The sequence below is a fragment of the Schistocerca nitens genome, chromosome 2, assembly GCF_023898315.1.
Source record: "Schistocerca nitens isolate TAMUIC-IGC-003100 chromosome 2, iqSchNite1.1, whole genome shotgun sequence".
NCBI lineage: Eukaryota > Metazoa > Arthropoda > Insecta > Orthoptera > Acrididae > Schistocerca > Schistocerca nitens.
This window is the reverse complement of record NC_064615.1, coordinates 733,274,179-733,299,577: the sequence shown is the minus strand read 5'-3', so window position 1 is coordinate 733,299,577 and position 25,399 is coordinate 733,274,179. Positions and strand designations below refer to the sequence as shown.

The window sequence follows — 25,399 nt, the reverse complement described above, 5'->3', positions numbered from 1 at the left end:
TGTTTGATTCCATCTGTAATCAGACCAAGACAATCTTTAGCGACAATATTTTAGAAGCTGTTTTCTGTTGTAGTTGCTTAAGGTGCCGTGTAATTAAGTTCTGCAGTTCATTTAGCTATCTGGGCACGTCTATTCATTGTAGCATGCATTACCCACAACGAGTTGTATGTAACAAGAGAAATACTATTTTTAGGTTCTCAACACTACCGAGCTGCAAATACATAACTACAAGAATTGTCATTATTTTACAAACTCAAATTTATACGACGAATAACTAGTACTAAATGTCCCTATAATGTTGTATGGGAGGTAAATAAAGAAAAAATGTGTAACAATTCATTTTAGTGAAGCAGTTGTGCGTTCTGTGAGGGAATTTTTATTAATATTGTTCGTTTTGATGATACACATATTTTCTCTGGGATGTAAATCATTGTCGTCATCCATTTCTCTATAGTTCATGTACACCGATAATGTTAAACTGACTGTTTGCTTACAGATATTTAGTCAGTAGATGATCCAAACTTATTTTTGTGGCAATAGGCTGTGCCAAAAGTCCATGTATGGGCCAAACAAGTTAGTTCTGCTTTTCAGTGGTGCTGTTATTTCCAGAAAATTCTTCGAGGATTCGTCGTACTCGTTCCACGTCTCTGTGAGAAGTGACGTCTGTTCCGGCGTTGGATTGCTGAAACAATTGTTGTTTCGGTGAGAGAAACGTCATCGCTCAGCACAGACACTAAGATAGCATCTCAAGATATTTGGAAGCAAAGAACTATTCCATAATGTAAAAAAACTGCAATTATAGAATATCCCTAATAGAGTGTCACTATACCATGAAGGTGAATACAGATATTATAACTGTGAATTTCAGAAATCTGTATTATGTTTGCTTATATCTGAACCATTACCACTACGTGCACGTGTGAATTAAGGTCATTAGCGGAGGTGTACGGAGTGTCTTGTTCTTATAGCTTAATGGACGACGTTCTGACTTGGAAAGTAAGGAAGTAGCCTAACTCGTATCGAATCTACGTGGTGGATCTGGCACACTAGCCTCTTTGATTGTGGTATTGACACGTTTCCACTCTCGCTTAGGTAAATGACGCGATGGTTTCCAGTCTCTGTCTCTGAAGACAGGATACAGAAGCAGTTGAAACAGTAAGACACGAAACAACGTTTACATGAGTCACAGGCTGATGTCCAGTGGTGATATCGACGCTGATTGCAAATACTGATTCCACGGAATTAATGTTGAAAGCGTTAAAAACGTCTACAGCAGCGCCGCAAGACTACTCCAGCCACACTAAATATGTATTGTACAGGAAAGTACAAGGCATCTTGAACTCTCATCCATTCAGCGTTGGAAGAATTACTTTTCAACTCACAATCGTTTGAACAGCCTAATAGTGGTTCGGTCCCGAAGAAGACAGCTGACCGGGGATAAAAACGCGATAGGACATGCTGAAAAGTAATGCATCCAAATTTGTGTGAAAACATTTAAAGCTTTTAAAATATAACAAATGTTATTAACAGTTCCCATATTCATTCCGCATACCTAGATATTCATTTCTCAACATAATCACTCTGTCGACGAACACAATCCTCCCAACAAGAGAACTGTTTGTTGGTACCGTCGTTGCAGAATGTTTGTCTCTGTTGAAGGAGCCACAGCGTCTCCTCTGCTTGCACCGGTACATCACTGTCAAAGTGAAGTCTTTAAGTTTTGGAAACAGATGAAAATCGCGTGGGGTAAAGTTGACACTGTATGGATGATGATCGATGACAGTGTAGCCAAGGCGCCGGATTATTTTAGATGTTGCAGAGCTCGCATGTGGTCTGGGATTGTCATGCTGAAGGATTGGACATTTGCCAAACGAACTCTTCAAATTCTAAACTCGATTACAGGACGCTCTTTCTAACGCGACGACATAGTTAGGTTCCACACCTCCATGTTAGAAGCTACAATTCGTAGCTCTCTATCGGCAGACGGCTGCAAATATGTGGACATGAAGAAGGCATATGTAGCATGTTAATAATGCTTGTTTTATTTAACAAGCTTTAAGAGTTTTCACACAAAATTTCGTAGGCATTATTTTTCAGCAGTCCTTGTAGAACAGGTCTTGATGCCTTTTGGCATGTCCTTTGCCGGGACATTTTAGAATTAAATGTCGATAAAAGAAATGTATAGTAAGTTTGATGCGCAACGAGGATTGGTGCATTAGATTTTGTAGAGCAAATTTTGATTGATGGGAGACTTAATTAATGCACCTAATATGACTTACGTAATATCTTACAACACCAAATAGCAGTCCCCGGTTATCCCATTTATGTGTTAATTTCAGATAAAATGAAGAAAGACATAAACGTTGGCAGTTATCGCTAAAGAAAGTGTTGAATTTGTATTTTCCTAGCATAAGGATGAATAGAAAAGCCAGAGTTTTAATACCAAACAGATGTCATACAATGATTTTAGTAGTAGGCCTTCAGTGGAAATTTTTGGAGTTACCTGTTGTCACCACAGTATCATATGCCGTTTTCTGGTGATAAAATTACAAAAGTTATAAAGACACAAAATTGTCAGAAATATGAAGCATTACAGAAGTCACCTCAAAATTCATTCACACTATATATTCATTGCCGCTGATGCGGTAAATATAACGCAGGAGAAAGCATACGTTCTGTACAAGCATGGTGAACTGAACATGTTACACACCCTTCATTCATAGCCAAATAAATCTGTGGTGGCTAATCTATGTATTTCCATTGAATTTAAATTCATTACGACAGCTTTCGCTGTATCTCCAGTGGCTCAAGAATACTATGATCAAAGGGACTTGAAATTTATGTTGAAAGACAAACTTAACCAACCAGGACGAGTGCGTCCACTTTGCAAATTCAGAAAATCCAGTGCAGTCTTAGATTTGCACGTACAGGAATGTTTATTTGCCTCCTATGATTCATCAATGCACAAAACTCAAGTAGAAATTTAATTAATTTGGTTGAAGATCCATCGATCTCACAATGATTGTGGACTTGAAGATTCAACCCTTTGCAGTCGGTGCGTAAAGACTGATACGGTTAAAAACACACCTGAGGATCATGTTCATATGATTGAAAAATCCGCTTCAGCTGTAAATGATGTTTTGTTAGAGCTACTAGTTTTTTAGTCTGTTACTTCATCATCTGGTTCAGTACTTACAAATCAAGCGGGTTTCTCAATCCTATCACTTTTATACTCAATGTTGGCCCCGTTTCACCTTTTATCCATTTCTATACAATGAGCCATTACATTTAACTACGAATGCTGCGCGATTATGTATGTTGTTTTATCTGTTATGATTTCCCCTTGTGTATCACAATGCGCTTCTCTCATTTCATTTGTTGGTATCTGAAGGAATATTTGTAAAAGAACTGAACCTCAGAAGTCACTAGCATCCCTTCACAGTGGTTGCAGTCTTTTAATTTGATGTTACTGCAGAATAACTAAAGATCATTCGTTTACACGCCATAATCTGGATTAACATTTAAATTTTCAAACGATCGATGTTTCAAGTACAAATGAATTTAGTAAAAATGCTCGTCACCTTTCACACCAATGAATTATAAACATATTCGAGTATGGCACCATTGCCCGGGCATCTGTGGAAAATTTTCCAAGAGCACGCAAGATTATAAAATTTTAATTTTATATACACGTGTGTTGTCCAGAAAGTAAGTTCCGATCGGTCACGAAATGGAAACCACAGTGAAAACCAGAAACATTTTAATCAAAAATCCACGGGTGTACTGCCGGTCTACAGTGTCCAACGGGCACAATATTTCGGCGATCATACATGTCGCCATCATCAGGTGAACTGACGGACTGAGCTCTTGTGAACGTGCCGGCACGGAGATCCGTCCACTACGGCTGCTCAGGGGGAACTGGGTTCGCTCGCGGCGGCGGCCGATTTAAATACCCTCCGCCCGCGGCGCGCTCACTCCGCCGTCCGCTCCCCGCGCCACGGTCGCGCGGTGGAACAGATTGCGACGGCGTCTGAGATGACGTCGGTGTGATGGCTCTGTCCGCCGTGGTCGTCACAACTATACATTTGCTCGATTTACTCTTGATTAACCCAATCGCTGGTTCCCAAGCCTTACTAAGATTATAGCCACAGTCACGGTTTATGAGGTCGTCGTCCGCAGCTCGTGGTCGTGCGGTAGCGTTCTCGCTTCCCACGCCCGGGTTCCCGGGTTCGATTCCCGGCGGGGTCAGGGATTTTCTCTGCCTCGTGATGACTGGGTGTTGTGTGATGTCCTTAGGTTACCTAGGTTTAAGTAGTTCTAAGTTCTAGGGGACTGATGACCATAGATGTTAAGTCCCATAGTGCTCAGAGCCATATGAGGTCGTGATTGGTGCGAATTTCGATGGTCTCTCTAACAACGCTGTCCCAGTATCTCGACATCTGTACCAGAATCCTCGTGCGTTCATACTCCATAGCGAGGGGCTCAGTCCGTCAGTTCACGTGATGATGGCGACATGTATGATCGCCGAAATATTGTGCCCGTTGGACACTGTAGACCGGCAGTACACCCGTGGATATTTTGATTATCAAATAAGCCGGGAGAAACTCAAGAATCACAGAAACATTTTATTCACAACAGTTAGGTACACCTTCTACCTACTTCTCTACATAGTCGCCGCTCCAACTTCCGAGTTTTGTCGTAGTGTTTTATCAACTTTCCAATATCCTCGTCATTGAAAGCAGCCGCCTGTGCTTTCGGCTAGTTATCTACACTGGTCTGCAGCTCGTTGTCTGTGGAAACATTTTGTCTTCATAGCCAGCGGTTCTTGTGAGCAGAGATGAGACTCAGGGGGAGCCAATTATGGACTGATCGAACACTTCTCATCGGAAACGCTGCAGGAGCGTCTTTCATTGCCCCTGCAGTGTGCAGCCGAGAATTGGCATGAAGAAGGAACTACTCGACACTTGTGTTATGTGGGCTGCATGACACAGGCGAAATCTCTAACCAGGCCCTCTTACTTGGCGGGAGACGCTATTCCCTACGTATATTTACGTGCTCACTGTTCACTCAGAATTGAAAAGAGCGATGCGACGCGATCGACGGGCATACTAGAGACACTGCCCAACACATCTGTTCAAAGCTTTTCCCCAGTGGTTTCCATTTCGCGACCGATCGGAACTTACTTTCTGGAGAAGCCTCGTATATTGGTTCTGGGAGTTTGAGAACGGATAGTGCCCAAAAACCTAAATCTGAAAGGAAATCAACAAGATCTGTTTGCATCTCAAACGACTCATAGGTATTCACTCAGTACTTAAATGAAGATTGCTACGACAACGAAATGGTAATCGTATTCCACTCGTACATATTTTTATAGTATTACATGAATATGAATATGAATTATACCATTTCATTCAAACGATCTGAAATTACATCTTAGTTTTGATAGTACCTGGAGTAATCAACAGGGGTCTCATAAGAAATATTTTATTTCAGGAACACCTAATGTTAGACTCTGACTGAAAGTAAAAATTTTAAAGTAAGAAGTAGCCAAAATAACTGAGAAAATGCCGTTAAACAGTCACATAAATAATTAAGACAAATCCTAAATTAGTAGTGCTGAAAGTGGAGAAACAGAAGTAACTTAAGAATATCGGATCGACAACGCTAAATCGGCGATTTAGTATAGTCGCAGACAATCATTGGTACCAATGCGAGTGAACTTTGTAATCCATACAGTCTATACAGACTGACTTCAGGAGGGGGCATGAGCCTCCTCTTGGCCGCCATTGTGGAGGCCTTAGCACCACAGTCATACATACCGCTGCGTGAATAGTCTTGGACAGAAGAACATCAGTACTGGACGCCCCTTCGTAAGTTAAACTACACCGCACTGATGTGCCGTAGGGAACTATCTACTCAGCTTAGGTACGAAGTATGTCAAGTATGTATGTACCAAGATGAGTTACGGAACATGTATAGTGATGTGATGCTAGACACCTATGTGCTGAAGAGCCAGTTCATTGTGTTGATGATGTTGTCTGTGTTACAGAATTGTGGCGATAGATTCCATTACTTGTAAAATCTACGTGTCATTAGCGACTGGTAATGATGAGCTCTGCCACTGCTTATTATTTATGACTTATTCAATTACAGCTTACTAATGCAGCAGTGTGATCTATGTTGTGAAGGTGTTCTGTCAAAAGAATAATGTATCAATTTCTGGCACATTGCATTTATTTTTTAATGTTACTTATACACAAATAATATGGGCTTTTTTAGCAAGAGCTTTTTCAAAAACAAATATAGCTATGTTACAAAAATATTACTTACTCGTATTTAGCGAAGTTGGCCCACATTGCTGTCATTTGATCTCTAATGATAGCGCCGTCTGATGTAGGGTCGAGGTCTGATGAAAAGAATAAGTAACTCGCGTCGTCAGCGTGAGCTGCCCCTGTAGATGAAAAACATACAGTATCATTATTTATTAAGTGGTTCTGTTTATTTACATTTTACCTCTAAATTCCTCCACATCTAGCCCACTCATGCGCACTACATAAATAGAAACTCTGTCTAACATTTTAATGAGATTTGAAGCCTTCCTTCTTTATAGTACTAATTTTCCGTTTTAATATTCCTTCTCGTTCACTTCATTATAGATCGTTACGGTTGTGTGGCTTTGTCATTTTTCTTCTGCCTGTGCATTATTAATCTGTTGCTTTCTGAGGATAGCCTGTCTCCATCCATCCCTTCCACACGCTCATTCCACACCAATGATTGTTTGTTTGAGGCTTTGTAGAGGGTTTTTGCTTTAACTTATCTAAATATTTCGAAAATGGCGTATGGTACGAAAAGAATGTTTCAGTGAAGGGGTAATAAAGGCAATGGGGACATCGTCTGTGCTCTAACTGGCCATCTGCTAACCACTCCTGCATGAGGGGAGTCAACTTTGTATTTTCAACCATTATTTTCTATTCATGGTAGATGGAACTGTAATCGATAAATTATATCAACTGTGCCTGTTTTTCCAATTAAAAACCGACACATCTAATTCTACATTTCGTTAACGTTGTAAATGTAAACCTTTCTGTTCTGACTGTTGATATTTAAGTTTGAAATTTACTTTAGTGGTGTGAATGTGACTGTAACGTACAATATGGTTAGCCGTTTCAGTGTCTGGTAGGAAACTATGCTTAGCGTGATCCAGGAACAACGACGGGAATGTAATACTTTTCTGTTCTCGTCAGGCTTCTCGATCCCTGCGAGTTCTCTTGTCTCGCACCACTGATGTGAGGTGCTCGATTTCGGTGAATCCTTGTTTCACACCATTGACTTCGCCGAGTAATCCAGGGCATGTACGGCTTTCCCTATCACAGTATGGACATTTTACCTTAACTACAATCATAGTGGTTTCCATTTCTCCTGCACCGGCCAGCGCGTGAGTTACGACGGTTGGGTGGAAACACTCACCGAAAACATTCACCCTAATGGCGGTGTTCGAGGGCGGGCAACGAAATCAAACATTCAGATTGTGTGTGGACTTACTACAATGAATCCCGTAGGGTACACAAAACTGCGTCGCCATGCAGTTAAGTCAGTGTCTATTTGCACAGTACTCAGGTAACGTTTGAACATCATATCAACCGTTAAAACACAATGGTTTACATTTACATCGTAAATGAAATGTAGAATTAAATGCGACGGTTGTTAATGGCAAGAAACAGGAACACTTTACTTTTGTCGATTACTGCGCCATCTTCACGAATGGAAAACAAAGGTGTGAATAAACAGTGCGTACTTTGCTGTAAAATCCGAATATACAAGGAAAATGGGGGATTCCAATTTGAAAATACAAACCTGACCCCGCCCATGTAGGAGGAATGTTTATGAGATGGCCAGTTGTAGCACATGCAGATGTCTTCTTTACTAACATTAACTTTCCACATTTTTTTCATGCAATTTTATTCATACGATACATCGTTTTCGAGGTATTTCGTTGTCTCGAATTAAAACAAACATCCTGTATTTTAGTATGAAGGCTTCCACGACCGGATGACATATCTTCTGGTAAACCTTCCGGGATGTAAGGTCGTGGTCCATGAAACTCTTCAGTTCCTAACGTTGTTTCTATCTTTTTATTCACTTAAAATCCTGTTTGGTTTTATACAGCTTTCAACAAATGATCTCGTTTCTCATGCCAACACGCTACTTCTCTACTTGTTGTTAACGATCCAGCAATAAGTCACTCATGTGAGCGTGATGGCAGCCGCTGACTTACAGGTCATAATTAATCTCTCTCGCTCTCTCAGCTTCCATTCTCAAGTTTTATGATTTCTGTTAAAATCTACTCCGATTCCGATGTACATTAAACTTCATACTTGTTCTAATACTTCGTTGTGACGCATATTTTCTTTATTCCACTCCTTTAAAGTTACTGACACGAGTTTTGTCTTATTTTCTCGAATTTCAAGTATTTATTATTTTATAATCTACTTCCTATCGGTCACATACATTATAATCAATACCGGGAACAGATCTTCCCTAATGTAATATATGTTTAGAGGAAATTAATTGCTATTTAGAACACCCTCTTATCATCAGTACACTCACTGTCATGCCGAATTTTTAATTTCTGTGTTAATTTTTCTCGTTGCCTACTCCCTCACTGATGACTCATGTGACTCATTGGATTATAGTCTTCAAATTGTGCTATTCCTCTTATCCTTTGTCTAAGTCAACTGCAGGTCGTGATGAGGAAGTCACAGATTATACATTTGTTAACTTTCTTATTTTTTTGTAACATTCTGATCGTTTTCGCAAAGATGCTCGCATGTGAATCTACTTAAATGTTGTTTGTTTGTATTCTTTCTACAGTGGATTCTGACATTCTCTGGACTGTTCACCAGCTATGTTGTCCTCGGTCATAATTAGAGTGTGTTGTTCAAGTTTATTTCTGTATACTATTTTCATAGATACGGGTGCCAATACTTAGCATAAATATTGGGGTTCTATTTAGAGCAGAAAATAAGAATTTACAAGTTATCAAGTTTCAATCTCTCTCAAGTTTTAACCTATCTGCCTATATCCGAGATAGTTGGTGTTACTGTCAAGTATATAACTTGGAAGCAGTACTAAATCAATAAGCACTTGGTTTGGGCAATTATTCAGGATTTTCTTACGACGAATATTTTGAAATTATCAATACGGAAGCAGAGACTGTCAAGTTGGTCAGCACAGCATGGGCCGTCCGACGTATATTGATTGATAGTATATGCTTCCCTATTTGTATACGTCCTCTTTTTCTCCAGTACAAAATTTGAATGACATCGTAACATATATTTGAATGCTGCACTACATTTGAAAAGACGCAGATACACGACGCTATATTTTACCATAATCTCCACGACTTTCCATCGGTCCGAACGCTCTACCAATCATTCAGTTCGTCGAAGATTAAAATCCACTACTTGAACTCCGCGATATTCGAGAACAGCTGTGTGGGCATCATCCTCTTGCTGCGTATCAATTCCTCAATTGCCTGGACGTTGTCGTCTGCAGTAGATGCCGACTGCCATGCTTCCCTGTCGTTTTCACCCACGTCTGCATGGTCTTGGTCATATTGTTGGCACTATTTATCTATGGCGGAGTGTTATATTGACTTCGATTTGTATATCACCAGGATTTCACTGTGAATCTGCGTGGAATTTAGATTTTTGTCCAAAAGAATCGTACAGTTATGTGAACTTCAACGATGGAGTACGTCTCCATATTTACATCTGCGGCGTCTTCCACTACCCCCACCCCCCACCCCACCCCTTGTGATTGCGCTTACTATCTGTACCATAGCATAGTTGTGGAGGAAACCCAGAAGATGTGCGCTCTTCTGACAACGTCGCACTATTGTTGCGCAACGGTGTTAGTGTAGGACGAAAGTGTGTAGCTTAATTTCGGGAGGCCTGTCGCACATTTCGTTCCCAAATGCTGTTGTGCGAATGTTGATGTAACTTTCAATAACTAAAATGTCTTCAATATTACACGGGTTGATATTCATATTTTTATGTATAATATAAAAATATTTTCTGTATCTGTAGATTCGTTGGTACGTCCAACAGCACTTTTCACGAACAACCACACTGTAACAGTTTATTGGCGGAAGATGATACTACAGACCAAAACCTTAGTCGATACAAACGAAAGGTTTATAAAAATAGAGGAACAATGGGCTTTCATTCGGAATAAGACTTGGTGTCGTTACATGTAGTATTTTCTCTTATTCTCTGTTTCTTTTGACAAGAACTGAAGCTTATATTAATTTCATTCATTAAGTGATCTCTACTAACACTTCAACTTTTTCCAAGTCATTTTGCCTGAGGAGCACTTAACCTAAAAGAAGGAAGTCATTTTCACTAATGCTCATACCTGGACCACTTGGATATGCGTTGAGAGGGCCGACGAATGTAAACTCGTACTGGAACACCGGCTGTGAGGAGAAGCGGGACATGCTTCTAATGACAGTGTCGACACCTTCCGTGAAGTACAGGTGAGAAGTCATCTGTAGAATCAAGGTAACGTTACTTCAGTAAAGAAATGAAAAGTCTTATATAAATTGCTAACCATAAAGTATTAAAAAAATCACAAAAATAGCAATTACTCGGGACGTCATAAACCGCTTGCGACAATGATGTTGAGCGCGAGTATGTACAGGGTGTTACAAAAAGGTACGCCCAAACTTTCAGGAAACATTCCTCACACACAAATAAAGAAGATGTTATGTGGACTTGTGTCCAGAAACGCTTGATTTCCATGTAAGAGCTCATTTTAGTTTCTTCAGTATGTACTGTACTCCCTCGATTCACCGCCAGTTGGCCCAATTGAAGGAAGGTAATGTTGACTTCGGTGCTTGTGTTGACATGCGACTCATTGCTCTACAGTACTAGCATCAAGCACATCAGTACGTAGCATCAACAGGTTAGTGTTCATCATGAACGTGGTTTTGCAGTCAGTGCAATGTTTACAAATGCGGAGTTGGCAGATGCCCATTTGATGTATGGATTAGCACAGGGCAATAGCCGTGGCGCGGTACGTTTGTATCGAGACAGATTTCCAGAACGAAGGTGTCCCGACAGGAAGACGTTCGAAGCAATTGATCGGCGTCTTAGGGAGCACGGAACATTCCAGCCTATGACTCGCGACTGGGGAAGTCCTAGAACGACGAGGACACCTGCAATGGACGAGGCAATTCTTCGTGCAGTTGACGATAACCCTAATGTCAGTGTCAGAGAAGTTGCTGCTGTACAAGGTAACGTTTACCACTTCACTGTATGGAGAGTGCTACGGGAGAACCAGTTGTTTCCGTACTATGTACAGCGTGTGCAGGCACTATCAGCTGCTGATTGGCCTCCACGGGTACACTTCTGCGAATGGTTCATCCAACAATGTGTCAATCCTCATTTCAGTGCAAATGTTCTCTTTACGGATGAGGCTTCATTCCAACGTGATCAAATTGTAAATTTTCACAATCAACATGTGTGGGCTGACGAGAACCCGCACGCAATTGTGCAATCACGTCATCAACACAGATTTTCTGTGAACGTTTGGGCAGGCATTGTTGGTGATGTCTTGATTGGGCCCCATGTTGTTCCACCTACGCTCAATGGAGCACGTTATCATGATTTCATACGGGATACTCTACCTGTGCTGCTAGAACATGTGCCTTTACAAGTATGACACAACATGTGGTTCATGCACGATGGAGCTCCTGCACATTTCAGTCGAAGTGTTCGTACGCTTCTCAACAACAGATTCGGTGACCGATGGATTGGTAGAGGCGGCCCAATTCCATGGCCTCCATGCTCTCCTGACCTAAACCCTCTTCAGTTTCATTTATGGGGGCATTTGAAAGCTCTTGTCTACGCAAACCCGGTACCAAATGTAGGGACTCTTCGTGGTCGTATTGTGGAAGGCTGTGATACAATACGCCTTCTCCAGGGCTGCATCAGCGCATCAGGGATTCCATGCGGCGGAGGGTGGATGCATGTATCCTCGCTAACGGAGGACATTTTGAACATTTCCTGTAACAAAGTGTTTGAAGTCACGCTGGTACGTTCTGTTGCTGTGTGTTTCCATTCCATGATTAATGTGATTTGAAGAGAAGTAATAAAATGAGCTCTAACATGGAAAGTAAGCGTTTCCAGACACATGTCCACATAACATATTTTCTTTCTTTGTGTGTGAGGAATGTTTCCTGAAAGTTTGGCCGTACCTTTTTGTAACACCGTGTATAGATGCGTCGAATAAAACAAAGTGTCAGCCAAATCGCCTGTGAGACAATTTCGGAGCATTTGCGTCTATTTGTAATCATGAGAGGAGCTGCAGCAGCACTTTAACACATAGGATTCGGTTTAACTTGTACTGTGCACCTGACTGCAGATAAACAGCAGTGTTCGACCGTGCTTAGTGCTTCTAATTTCTTAAATTGTTTTTGCCCTCACAAGAGCTAGGTTGATCCTAAACTTTCACAAGTATGTCTTGCTAGTGGCTTTAGTCATTCCCGGATTTTGATAAGTGATCTGACCCTTGTCTGCGAGACACCTAACACAACTAACATGGTCACGCCTTCTCTTATTCCCATCAGAATATGCATATGGTTGTTGGCAATCACGCGTTGTGGACTGTGAATTTAGAGCAGATCTGGAGTTGTTTCGTAGGTTGGTTAGTTAGGTATTTTCATTTTCTGTGGATAATTATTATAACCTCCGGCTATGATAGAAAATATGTCAATGTGCTGATCATTTACATGATTTCTTAAGTTTTAAATGTCTGTCTTTTGTACACACACATGCCATACTTCTAAAATCATTTCTCCTTCTAGTATAATATTAATGGATGTTAATGTTGTTTTCAAACCTGGTTGATTGTTAACAAGACACGTCATAGGGGAATGTATAATATGTACAGCAAGGACGCTATCGATATTTGCAACTGTTTAAAGAGCTGTCTACAAACGATTCTAGACTGGACACAACATACCTCTTATTGCACGCTAATGAGCAAAAAATGACGTGTTGCCTCAGAATATCCTACTATAAGCCGCCGGGGAAGAAGACAACTGAGACGTTTGCAATGTGGTACTGTAGCATGATGCAGAAAAACAGACAGAGAAGAAATTTGCGATGGAAGACATGTGTGCACCAGTGACAAGAAGAAGGGGCAGAATGATAGGACATGTCTTGAGACTTCTTGGAAATAATTTCAATGGTACAACAGTGGGCCGTATAGGGTAAAAACATTAGAGGACGACAGAGACTGGAATATATCTAACAAATACGTGAGGACGTTGGGTACACGAGCCACTCTGACGTGAGGAGGTTCGTGCAACAGAAAAAGTCATTGTGGACAGCATCAAACTAGTCAGAAGACTCAAAACAGAAACAAAGTCATTAGTTAATAAAGACAGCACCAGAGGGGGGTGGAGGGGGTGGAGGAAGGGGCTACTCGTTTTGTGGGCACCTCGAATGTGAAACAGGTGAAAATCGTATCTCCAGAACCGAAGGAATCCAATGTGCACGAGGAGTGTAACCCAAGAGGAGTGATTCGCCTAGTGGGAGAGCCTATCCAGGAGCTGTTGACACTGCGGGCTAGACACACTCGACATGCACATGGAGATATGGTCTGGGATGCGACTTCATATGACAGCGGGAGCACTCTCCTGGTTATCCCACGCATCATGACTGCAGATTTGTACATCAATCTGGTGATTCGACATGTTTTATTCCGTTTCATGAATAGCATTTCTAGACGTCTTTTCCAACAGGATAACGCTCGCCCACGTGCCGCTGTTGTAACCCAACGTACTCTACAGAGTGTCGACATGTTGCCTTGGCCTGCTCGATCACCCAACCTGTCTCCAGTCGAGCACATATCGGACATCATAGAACGCTAATTCCAGCGTCATCCACAACGAACATTAACAATTCCCGTATTGACCAGCAAAGTGCTACAGGCATGGAACTCCATCCCACAAACTAACATCCGGCACCTGTTCAACACAATGCACCCAGTTTTGTACGCTTGCATTCAACACTGTGGCGGTTATACCGATTGTTAAGGTACCAACATTTCACATTCGCAATGGCTTATCTCTCGCTTACACTAACCTGCGATCTTCCTATGCGACTCACTTACATATCTTACCTAGACAAATATATTCCCCAAATTTCATTACTCTACTTTTTTTTTTGGTGCTGTGATTTTTTCGTTAATGTATAGTCGATTTTAGGAACACCACGGAAAACCGAAATCTTGATTTTCAGATGAGGAATTCAATTCTGGGTAGTAGTCTGGTATTATTGACCTATCTCTCTTATGTATGACATATCCATATATGCAGTGTGTCCCAAAATAATGTATACACTCTTTGAAACAGAATATCTCTTTAATTAAAGGAGACAGAAATACAATTTATATGAGTAATAATTTAGAAGGCGGTGAAAAACGTAACAATGCTTTCTTTTGTTTCAGGATTGTCAGCAAACATGGCGTTATCATTTTAACAACGGAAATTTGTGCTAAAGTGTTACTGGAAAACAGAGAATATGAATGCGGTATCCCGATGTTGGAGAGTAGAATTTGGAACATCACCACCGACAAGAGTAAAAATGTCAAATGTGTGTGAAATCTTATGGGACTTAACTGCTAAGGTCATCAGTCCCTAAGCTTACACACTACTTAACCTAAACTATCCTAAGGACAAACACACACAGCCATGCCCGAGGGAGGAATCGAACCTCCGCCGGGACTAGCCACACAGTCCATGACTGCAGCGCCATAGACCGCTTGGCTAATCCCGCTCGGCCGACAAGAGTAACAATTACAAGAATCAGAGACAAGTTTGAAGTCGAAGGAACGGTCCACGATATGACGAATGGACATATCGGACGGAAGTGACATTCAGCAGACAATGACAGTGTTGATGCAGTAATCCAGGAATACACACGATCGCCGAAGAAATCTGTGAGACAATGCTCTCGTGAGATTAGGATCTGCAGAAGCAGTGTTCATAGAATTTTTCGGTCTCAGAACTTTAATCCTTACATTCGAAGGCTTCTCCATGCTCTTAACGAGGATGATCCTGATGGGTGAAACGAATATTGTGAGTGGTTCATTAACAGATGTGAAGAAGTGCAACGTTTCCAAGTTCGAATTCTTTGGTCAGATGAAGCTACTTAATGGAACAACTAAACGCCATAATTTCGTTTACTGGGCCAGGGAGAATCCATACGTAACAGAGCAAAGGCATGTTAATCTGTCAGGAGTAACAGTCTGGTGTTCTCTGTCTTCTGGGGCGTTACTTGGGCCGTATTTCTTTGACAACTCTGTCACGGGCGACCCGTACTTGGCAATGTTGGAAATGATCACTCTTGGTCTTAATGTTGTGTTTGGAAATGAAGATTATTTTCTTTCAACAGGATGGGGCGCCACCTCACTTTCACGTGGATATGATGGCATTTGAGAAATCGTCCATTCGCTGCCAGATGGATAGGACGAAGAGGAACTGTGGAGTATCCCGCTCGATCTCCTTATTTAAGTCCTCTCCCACGCCTGGGTTCCCGGGCTCGATTCCCGGCGGGGTCAGGGATTTTCTCTGCCTCGTAATGACTGTGTGTTTTGTGATGTCCTTAGGTTAGTTAGGTTTAAGTAGTTCTAAATTCCAGGGGACTGATGACCATAGATGTTAAGTCCCATAGTGCTCAGAGCCATTTTTTAAGTCCTCTAGACTTCTTTCTGTGGGTTACTCTCGAGAACACAGTTTACACTGCGAGACCACACACACTGGATGATCTTAGAGAGCAAATTGAGCAAGCCTGTGATGCTACTCCGTTGGAAACAATAAAGTTGGCACGTCGCTCAGTCTAAGTCACTGTCGACGGTGTATTGCGATGGACGGACACCAGTTTGAACACTTAGCACCTTAAGTCAGACCATGAGGCACCTAACACCACTAAAATGGCATTGATAACCCCTTTCATTAAAAAGATGTTCAGTTTCAACGAGTGTATACATTATTTTGGGACACCCTGTATATGACATATCCATATATAATTCCAGGGTTATAGTCTATCAGTGTAACGATTGATGACCCAAAGGCCACACAGCAAAACTAACAGCATGTTCGATCTTCAGCTGAGAATCTAACACGGATATTGGCTGGAAATTTATGGTATATCTTGCCATGTAGTAACTGCAACACCACTCAAATTACGAACAGCACAACTCCACGAAAAAGCTGACTACCTTATTGGAGCTAAATTTTATAGGTCAATTAAAAATTATGCAAATAAAAATAAAATTTTAACGTAACACGTTTTTTGTTGTTGTTGTTGTGGTCTTCAGTCCTGAGACTGGTTTGATGCAGCTCTCCATGCTACTCTATCCTTTGCAAGCTTCTTCATCTCCAAGTACCTACTGCAACCTACATCCCTCTGAATCTGCTTAGTGTATTGATCTCTTGGTCTCCCTCTACGATTTTTACCCTCCACGCTGCCCTCAAATGCTAAATTTGTGATCCCTTGATGCCTCAAAACATGTCCTACCAACCGATCCCTTCTTCTAGTCAAGTTGTGCCACAAACTTCTCTTCTCCCCAATCCTATTCAATACCTCCTCATTAGTTACGTGATCTACCCACCTTATCTTCAGCATTCTTCTGTAGCAACACGTTTCTTCTGTAGCAACACGTTTTTTAATATGTACAAAACGATATAAAATAATTTCCCCTAGCCCTACACAGATTCCTGATCCCACAGAGATAGTTCTTAATATTTGCGGTTGTGGATCTTTAATAGCTATAAAATTGTTCTAAGATATACGTGGGATTTACAGTGTTATTGTACATACTGTATAAAAGGCATCGTCGTGCAGCCCAAACCGCTAAGGATAGAAACTCTAAATTTGTAGAGGGTGCGCTGGCTGGAGTGGCCGAGCGGTTCTAGGTGCTACAGTCTGGAACCACGGGACCGCTGCGGGCGCAGGTTCGAATCCTGCCTCGGGCATGGATGTGTGTGATGTCCTTAGTCCTTAGGTTAATTAGGTTTAAGTAGTTCTAAGTTCTAGGGGACTGATGACCCCAGAAGTTAAGTCCCATAGTGCTCAGATCCATTTGAACCATTTTGTAGAGGGTGCTCATCTTATACTGTAGTCACCGTTTTCGAAATTTCCTCCCTAAGAGCGAGAAACAGGAGAGTGAATGTTTTTTTGGGAATATGTCACAATTAAGGCAATTTTGAAGCTACACCTACGAAAACTGGTATTTGTTTCTCGGTCAGAAGTAAAGAATTACATGTCTTATCGTTTTTCGACATTTAAGCCCTATGGTTGTGAAACGGTTGCTGAGAGTCGGTTTAGAAAATATCATTATTAAAGAAATAATAAAGTGTTTTTAATATTACAACTACGAAAATTGTTATATGACCTCTACCCTACAAGTACATGAATATGTGGTCAGTGTTCTTGGAAACTGAGCCCATAATTGAGTGAAATAGGGGATGAAATCTTTTATGAAAAAAATTCATTAACAAAGCATTTTTAAAGCTGAATCTATGAAAACCTAAATATCGATTCACCCTATGGGGTGAAATAGGGCATGAAAGTTTTATGGAAATATTTCATTATGCATTTTAGAAAATGAATCTACGAAAATTTGTATTTGACATTTTTCAGAAATTGAAAAGTATGCATTTAGCTGCTTTTAGAAATTTAACTCTTTAGTGGCTGAAGTAGGGAGTGAGATGTTTTATGAAATTCTTTCATTTATAAAGCATTTTTAAATCTATATATTTGAGAACTGATGTCTCGCTTCCTGGCTAGAAATGAAAAAATACATGTTTCACTGTTTTTGGGACTTCACCCTCTAAGAGGATGAAATAGGGCCAGACTGAATCGCTTACTCTCCAAGGCCCAGTCCATATCAGGATAGAAACCTAAACTTTGGGGAGGATGTGGAACTCACACTGTAAGCATCGTTTAAGAAGAGATTGTTCGAAATTCTACTCCTAAGGAAGTTGTGAGACAGGCGATGGAAGGCTATTAGAAATGGATTTGAAGCTGCCTACGAAAATTGGTATTTGGTTTCTTAATCAGAAATAAAATAATACGTTATTCAACATGTTGAGATATTTGACCACTAAGAGGGTAAAATAGTGGGATAAATTTTATTGAAAATAAATTATTATTACAGAACTACTAAAGCATTTCTGAAACTATCTTTATTAAAGTTGTTATTACACTTCTGATTTACAAACAATAAGAACACGTGGTCAACTGTTTTTAGCAATTCAACCAATAAGGGGTGAAATGATGGACGAAGTTTTTTAAGAAAGTGTTTCATTATATATAAAATATTCAGAGATAAATCTATGAAAATTTGTATTTCACTTCTCTGTTCGATATAGAGAAACACGTGCTAGGAGATGAAAGTTTCTCTGGTTTATCACCACAAGAAGACAAAAGGCATGATTAGCTATAACATACACCAGCTTTCAGAATACCTTCTTAATCAGAAGTAAGTTCAGAAAGGTCACATTTTATGACTTTAATCAGGGTGAAAAGCTTATAATATGTTGTAATTTGTGAACGACAAAAAAATTGATTAAACAAAAACAAAAAATATCTGTGCAGGTCATATAGTCTATGCAAACAAAGCATCACGCGATAAGCTAGTATATAATGACTGTTGCATGAATAGAGCATCCCCAATCATTTATCTACTGCATTAGGCCCACATTTTTCGGTTTGAATTTTAAAAAGTATTTTGTCAGCAATTAAAAATTAACGTTAACTAATTTTCGGAGGTATATGTTTGGGATCTGGAATCTGTATGGGGCTAGCAGAAGTTATTTTCTAATTTTTAGTTCAATTTAAAAACGTGTTATATTAAAAATTTATTTTTATTTAAATAATTATTTTTTCTCCTTAGATTTTAGGTGAGAATTTTTTTATTGTTTCAAACTATTGTGAATGGAGTCTCAGAAGAACAAGGAATAACTCAAAGCCGGCCGAAGTGGCCGTGCGGTTAAAGGCGCTGCAGTCTGGAACCGCAAGACCGCTACGGTCGCAGGTTCGAATCCTGCCTCGGGCATGGATGTTTGTGATGTCCTTAGGTTAGTTAGGTTTAACTAGTTCTAAGTTCTAGGGGACTAATGACCTCAGCAGTTGAGTCCCATAGTGCTAAGAGCCATTTGAATAACTCAAAGAACCAGCAGATACTGGCCACCTGCCCAGGGAGCCCCGATAGCAGTTAGCCTAGTGTGAACAGGCGTATAAAAACAAGAGGAAAATGGACATTGGAAACAGCACACAGTCGAAAAAAGTAATCTAAGAGTTAAAACCTAAGGCGTAGCAAAGTCTGAGACCAAACCAACGGTACATAAAAAAAAAAAACGATAGGAGAGCGCAGTAAATACGCAACTGGAGGCAAGTCTACGGCGGCTGAGGTGGAGTTCCGCGCATACCAGCTGGAATGTATTCCATTACTACCCTACCCACACAACACGCCAGTCCTGCAGACCAGCTAAGGTGTCAGGCGTTACCAACACTTGTCACCTCCACCCCTGTGGAGGCTAGGTGGATCAGATGGACAAGGAAGTCAATTAATAATGCACTGTCACCCAGACCTGAGCTATGTTTGAAATTTCAAGTCTGTAGCTCATCAGACTGTACTAAACGGAAAGAGACAGAGATAAAGCGATCTAATAAATACGTGTTAAAAACTAGGGAAATGCTTGTATGAAACCAATGATTCTTCACAGTGGAGCAGTGAACCTCGATAATGGGGAAACGGTTGAACATGGGTCGTTATTCAGCTTCTGTTCAGTAATTTAGATGGTGAATTCAGAGCGCCGGCGTATCTGGTGCCTTAAATAATTTACTATGTTAAAGTACAAATCAATAACTATCAAAAGATCTAGGGATTTAGGTACCGCAATGTGTCCATCGTAAGACTGTTGTCATTTTCTTGTGTAACAGAATTATGAAAAACAATATTAATTTCAGATAATTTGACTGAAGTTCCCCAAATCATTAACAAACGTTATGGTGTTCCTTTAACATTTACTATTTATGTAGTAAAAATGCATAAAAAGAAGCTACAAAGCTTTGCACAGTAAACCTTATACATTAGTGTCCAATGTTTAAGAATAATTTGGAAAAATTGGAAATGCAGAAGATGAAGAATTACTACAAACAGTCATCAAAATTTCTTCACAAACTGAACTTGTGCTAACTGCGCAGGTATTAAGCGCTAGGTACTTCTAACAGAGATGTTTTTCAGAGATAATGCGCCTGCACTTTTGTTGTTACCAGGAGGTAGTCACTTGCTGAAGTTTACTGCACAAAGACGCAAAAACTCTATTGGAACCCTGTTCAGAAAACACTTAGATGCCTTAAATTAGGTGATACAAGCGTCTAATTATCTTCAAACGAACAACAGTGTGACAATTCACTGCTTCAGTGATTTTTCTCACAGACACAAAACGTTTACTCTTGACCAGAATAAGTTGGGCTCACAGTCCTAAATTGGTTCGGTATGACGTCCCCGTGAGGAATTCTTCAAAATAGTTACCTGTAGAAATTATAACTGTCTAGTAAGATGCAGTTTCTAAACTTAATTATACGGGAGGCACAGAGGTTTGGTCTGTATACATGACATTAGGCAGTGTTTATTCCGCTCTCGTCATTGTTGTATCAGAACTGTTTATGGAAATCAACAGCATCCAGATGTGACTGAGAGGGAATTGAGGAATATTCTCTTCAAAGATAAATGGCAGTCCATTTTGCAGAATGATGCTCGTCGTACAATCCTATCGTAAATCCTACCCTCCACAGGCAAATAATAATAATAAATGGACTTGTTGCTTGTAGCCGTGCCCTTTTGTTAAGATAGACGGGCAGAACTTTACGTCTTAATTGTTGAGTGGAAGAGTTCTGTTAACATTCATAACAACAGAGATGAGACACGCCAGCGACCATCTGTAGCCAATAAACGTGAACTAAGAGTTCTTACAGACCTGGGCCTAGCTTATTTCCAAGGTTTGCGTCGATTAGTGATTGAGGTGGTTCAGAATCTCTCTGACAGCATGACGTGCCAGTACTAACTACAATCACCTCTGATATCAAGTGTTTTATTATTGTGATAGAGAATTTGCAGCAAGTTGTTTAATTTTGTCTTGCTTTTATGTTTTAGCTAATGTGTAGCCCTTTAGACATATTATTCAAGAAATATGCTCTTATTTGTTGTTTATGCTTGACCTAGACACATGGGGTAACCATATTTCTTAGTTTCTTCTTATTCGTCCTTCGTATTTTTCTAAGTTAAGAACTGTGGTGTCACCGCCAGACACCACACTTGCTAGGTGGTAGCTTAAATCGGCCCCGGTCCATTAGTACATGTCGGACCCGCGTGTCGCCACTGTCAGGATCGCAGACCGAGCGCCACCACACGGCAGGTCTCGAGAGACGTACTAGCACTCGCCCCAGTTGTACAGACGACATTGCTAGCGACTACACGTACGAAGCCTTTCTCTCATTTGCCGAGAGACAGTTAGAATAGCCTTCAGCTAAGTCCATGGCTACGACCTAGCAAGGCGCATTAACCATATCTGGAGAGAGTCTCACTTGTATTATCAAGAGCGATGTACCGCAGAAGTGAATAAAAGTTAAGTATACGAGAAGCTCCGTTCTTTTCTTTATAGCATTCATAACGTATCCTGTTCCAGACTTAACGCAAGACGGCTTGAGTTGACGCGTGCCCTTTCGGCTACCTCCCTTGTGTCTAGACTGTCTTGTCTAGACACAGCAAGAACTGATGTAAGTGTTGCTATTGGATTCCGATAGATGTCTAAAGTATATTGTTTAGATGTCTTGCCCTGTCCTCTGCTTACCAGTGTCGTAGTGTAACTGTCCTGCACAGTAATGTCACTTCCGTTGTAGTAAAACTGCTTGACGGAATGAGCCCCATTCAGCTGCTCCTGTCTCGTTGGAAGTCGTATGTCACAAGCGACAATTTCGTCGAAGTTTTGGTTCAAGTTATTTATTTGTTCCTCTGTAGAAAGTATCCCACCACCTGTCGAAAAACAAAAATAAAATCTAAATCAGTTAAGTTTGCATTTACAAAAACAAAAGTGACCAAGTAAACAAAGCACTTCAATCTCTGTCGCAAAAAAGTTCGCCACAGTACCTAAATCTGAGCTTTTTTCTAGAGAATGGGTAAGCATACAGCAATGGAGCCATCGTTGAAGGATGATGAGTCAATAAACACTTCGATAACTCCTACCATATTGAGTTATTTTTTCGTGTGGGTCAATATGATTACCTTGGCACGGAAGGGACGTAATTAGGCAGTATTCATTATTTTCTTACAAATGTAGCTTCTAGCGCAGTTCCCTCCACACCGTTCCACCACTCCACTCTTAGTGAAAATTTAAAATGTTCAAAAATTATTTTGTAACTAATTCAAGATGGAATAGCGCATCAATCAAAAGCTAAGAGAGTAATAGGTACTGGAGAGATCAGTAATATTTTGACGTCCTCAGGATTGTGAGTATACAGAAGCGGTGAGCGAGAATCCTAGAGTTCACCAGAATGCCTTAAGGAGGGACCGTTAGGGTTAAAGGTCCATCGATTTCGAAACAACAATCTGGCAAAAACTATGAGCATTCTAAATTACGAACGTTTCTGGAATTAAAAAAAATAATTAAAAATTGTTACCTCTATGCTACGCAGTATGAAAATTGTCTTAAATACCTTTTCTAGAAAAGAACGATGAAAATGACAAAATTAAGGTTTTTTCATTATAAAATTATTTGGAGTTTTCTGAATAAAACAAATCAAGTTTAACTCTTCTAAGTGAATTCTAAGTGTGTTTTTTATCGCTGCAAAGTTGACACGCCGCGTAAACGGTTGTGGCGACTTGGTGTGTCACCTCCGACGGCGCCGCTCGCTGGCTGAAAGCAGGGTATCTTTGCGGAATTAGACAGTGTTCTGTTTTCCAACGTTGTATGGCTTTATCTTTGTGACAAGTGAGTGTTAATATGATTAAATATAAACGCTATTCCGTGTTTGATGACTCATGGAGTTTGCTTTGTGTTGTTAAGCTGTTCAATTTTGCGTATTCGACGAACTTTGCTCGCACCTGTTTTACGTATTTTGTTTGTGGATATCAATATGCCCCGTTTCAGCAATCGAGTGTTTAAGAAAAGGCACAATGCGTGGAAGAAGAAACGTTTTGTTGTTTCGAAGGGAGATGCTGCTCACACTGCTTCACCGACTACTCCAAATGAATTTGATAGAACTTCTTCCAGCAAGAAACTTTGTGACAGCAAAGAAATATTTGAAAACTATGAAAGTGACAGTAATGATGTGAATGAAATAATTAACATTTCCTTGCTCTCTAATATTTTGAAACATAACATATTATGCTAAATTTGCAAAGAAAGAAGACTGGAATTGAAAACAACATCACACATTGGTTTGGCATGTAAAATGTTATTGAAGTGTAACAAATGTGCTGCAGAAGTTACGTTCTCTAGTGCTAACAGTATTCCTCGTAGTCGCAATAGTGGAAAGAAGATGTATGATATAAATATTAGGCTGGCGTATGGCTTGCGTTGCATTGGCAAGGGCAGTGCTGCAGGGACAATGTTATGTGGAATTATGAACTTGCCAAAACCACCAACCAAGTTATGATTTTATAATGAATTAGTCGGATCTTATGCTGAAGATATTGCTCAAGCAACAATGAAGAAAGCAGTTGCAGAAGCTATGACAGTTATGGGGAATTGTAGAGACTTAACTGTTGCTTTAGATGGATCATGGCAACGTAGAGGTCATAAATCTCTACATGGAGTTGTGACAGCTAGAAGTGGAGACAGTTGCAAAGTAATTGATGTTGCTATTCTCTCAAAACATTGTAGATGTAAGGGCAATACCAAGGACGAACATAGTGAAAGTTGTGAAGCAAATTTTCACGGCACGAGTGGAGCGATAGAAGTAGAGGGAGTGAAAGCATTTTTTTCCAGATCACAGGAGTGGTATATTGTACGGTACACTATCTAGGAGATGGTGATTCTAAGGGGTATAATGTTGTAGAGAAACTCAATAAAATACACATTAAAAAACAGGAGTGCATTGGGCATGTGCATAAGTGTATGGGAGCTCGCTTGCGCAAAATAAAGCAGACATTAGGATCTCAGAAGCTTAGTGATGGTAAGACCCTTGGATGAAGAGGAAGATTGACAGATGAAGCAACTGATAGATTGCAGAGGTATTATGGGTGTGCAATTAGACAAAATACGAGAAGCATTGAGCATATGAGGAGATCAGTATCGGCATTATTTTTTCATACTACATCAACAAATGACTACCCACAACATGCACTGTTGATGACTCATGGTGTATGTACCATTCAGGAAAGGAATATGCCCATCAAAACAGTTTGCCAAATCCTGTAATTGATGTAATTAAGCCCATATTCAGAGATTTATCACAGCCAAGTTTATTGGAAAAGTGTTTACATGGGAAAACACAAAATCCAAATGAAAGTGTAAATAATTTAATCTAGATTAGGATTCCCAAAAGAGTGTTAGTACAGATAAAAACATTACATTTTGGAGAGTATGATGCAGTGGCAACATACAATGAAGGAAACATTATCAAATGTAATGTGCTGAAACGTTTAGGTTTCCAATCAGGACACAACACCATTTCCACAATGCGCCTAATTGATGAAGAAAGACTAAGAGGTCCAGAAAGAAGAGACAAAAGCCTACAACATGCAGCAAAAGGGAAGAAAAGACCAGTGAAAAGGAAACTAACATTGGAGAAAGAAGAGGGTGCTGATAATCCATCATATGGGGCAGGAGTGTATTAAAACACTTACGAAGCCATTTCCTGTAACTTTAAAATTTTCATCTTTGAGGAACATTTTCTCAAAAACTGCTAACAATATATCAATGAAATTTATACACAATATTGTTTGAGTAATAGAAGAAAAAGTTCAAAATTTTAGAGAAAAAAAGCATCAGTTTAAAAAAAAAACAATAATTCCTTTTTACATGGCATTATAACATTGTAGAGAAATATTCACTGAACATGTAGTCTAAATTTCAGAGCAATATGTTTATTGGTTTTAGAAGAAATGTTCCTTCTACTTGCTAAAATTAACATGGAGGAGATGGATCGTTCCGGCTCCCCTTAAAAGCAAACTGACAAAAATATTTCGCTAAAAAGTGATATTAAATATTCAAGTGACAACTTTTATTGAAAGACATAAACAGAGCCGCCATCTATGTTAATTTAAGAGCTTAAAATACCACTAAATTTTAGTTTCGTAAAGGAATCAGATATGGAGA

General features: G+C 40.1%; 1 protein-coding gene across 1 annotated transcript in view; it reads right to left on the bottom strand.

The window, feature by feature from the left end:
• Window positions 1–352: 352 nt before the first annotated feature.
• Window positions 353–25,399, bottom strand: part of LOC126235293 (esterase FE4-like) — a 44,839-nt gene continuing 19,792 nt past the window's right edge. The window contains exons 7-10 of the mRNA XM_049944018.1: window positions 21,932–22,113; window positions 10,417–10,549; window positions 6,331–6,451; window positions 353–682 (exon numbers count right to left, since the gene is read on the bottom strand). Of these exons, the coding sequence (XP_049799975.1) occupies window positions 523–682; window positions 6,331–6,451; window positions 10,417–10,549; window positions 21,932–22,113 (596 nt within the window). The 3' untranslated portion in view covers window positions 353–522. The remainder of the gene's footprint in view (window positions 683–6,330; window positions 6,452–10,416; window positions 10,550–21,931; window positions 22,114–25,399) is intronic.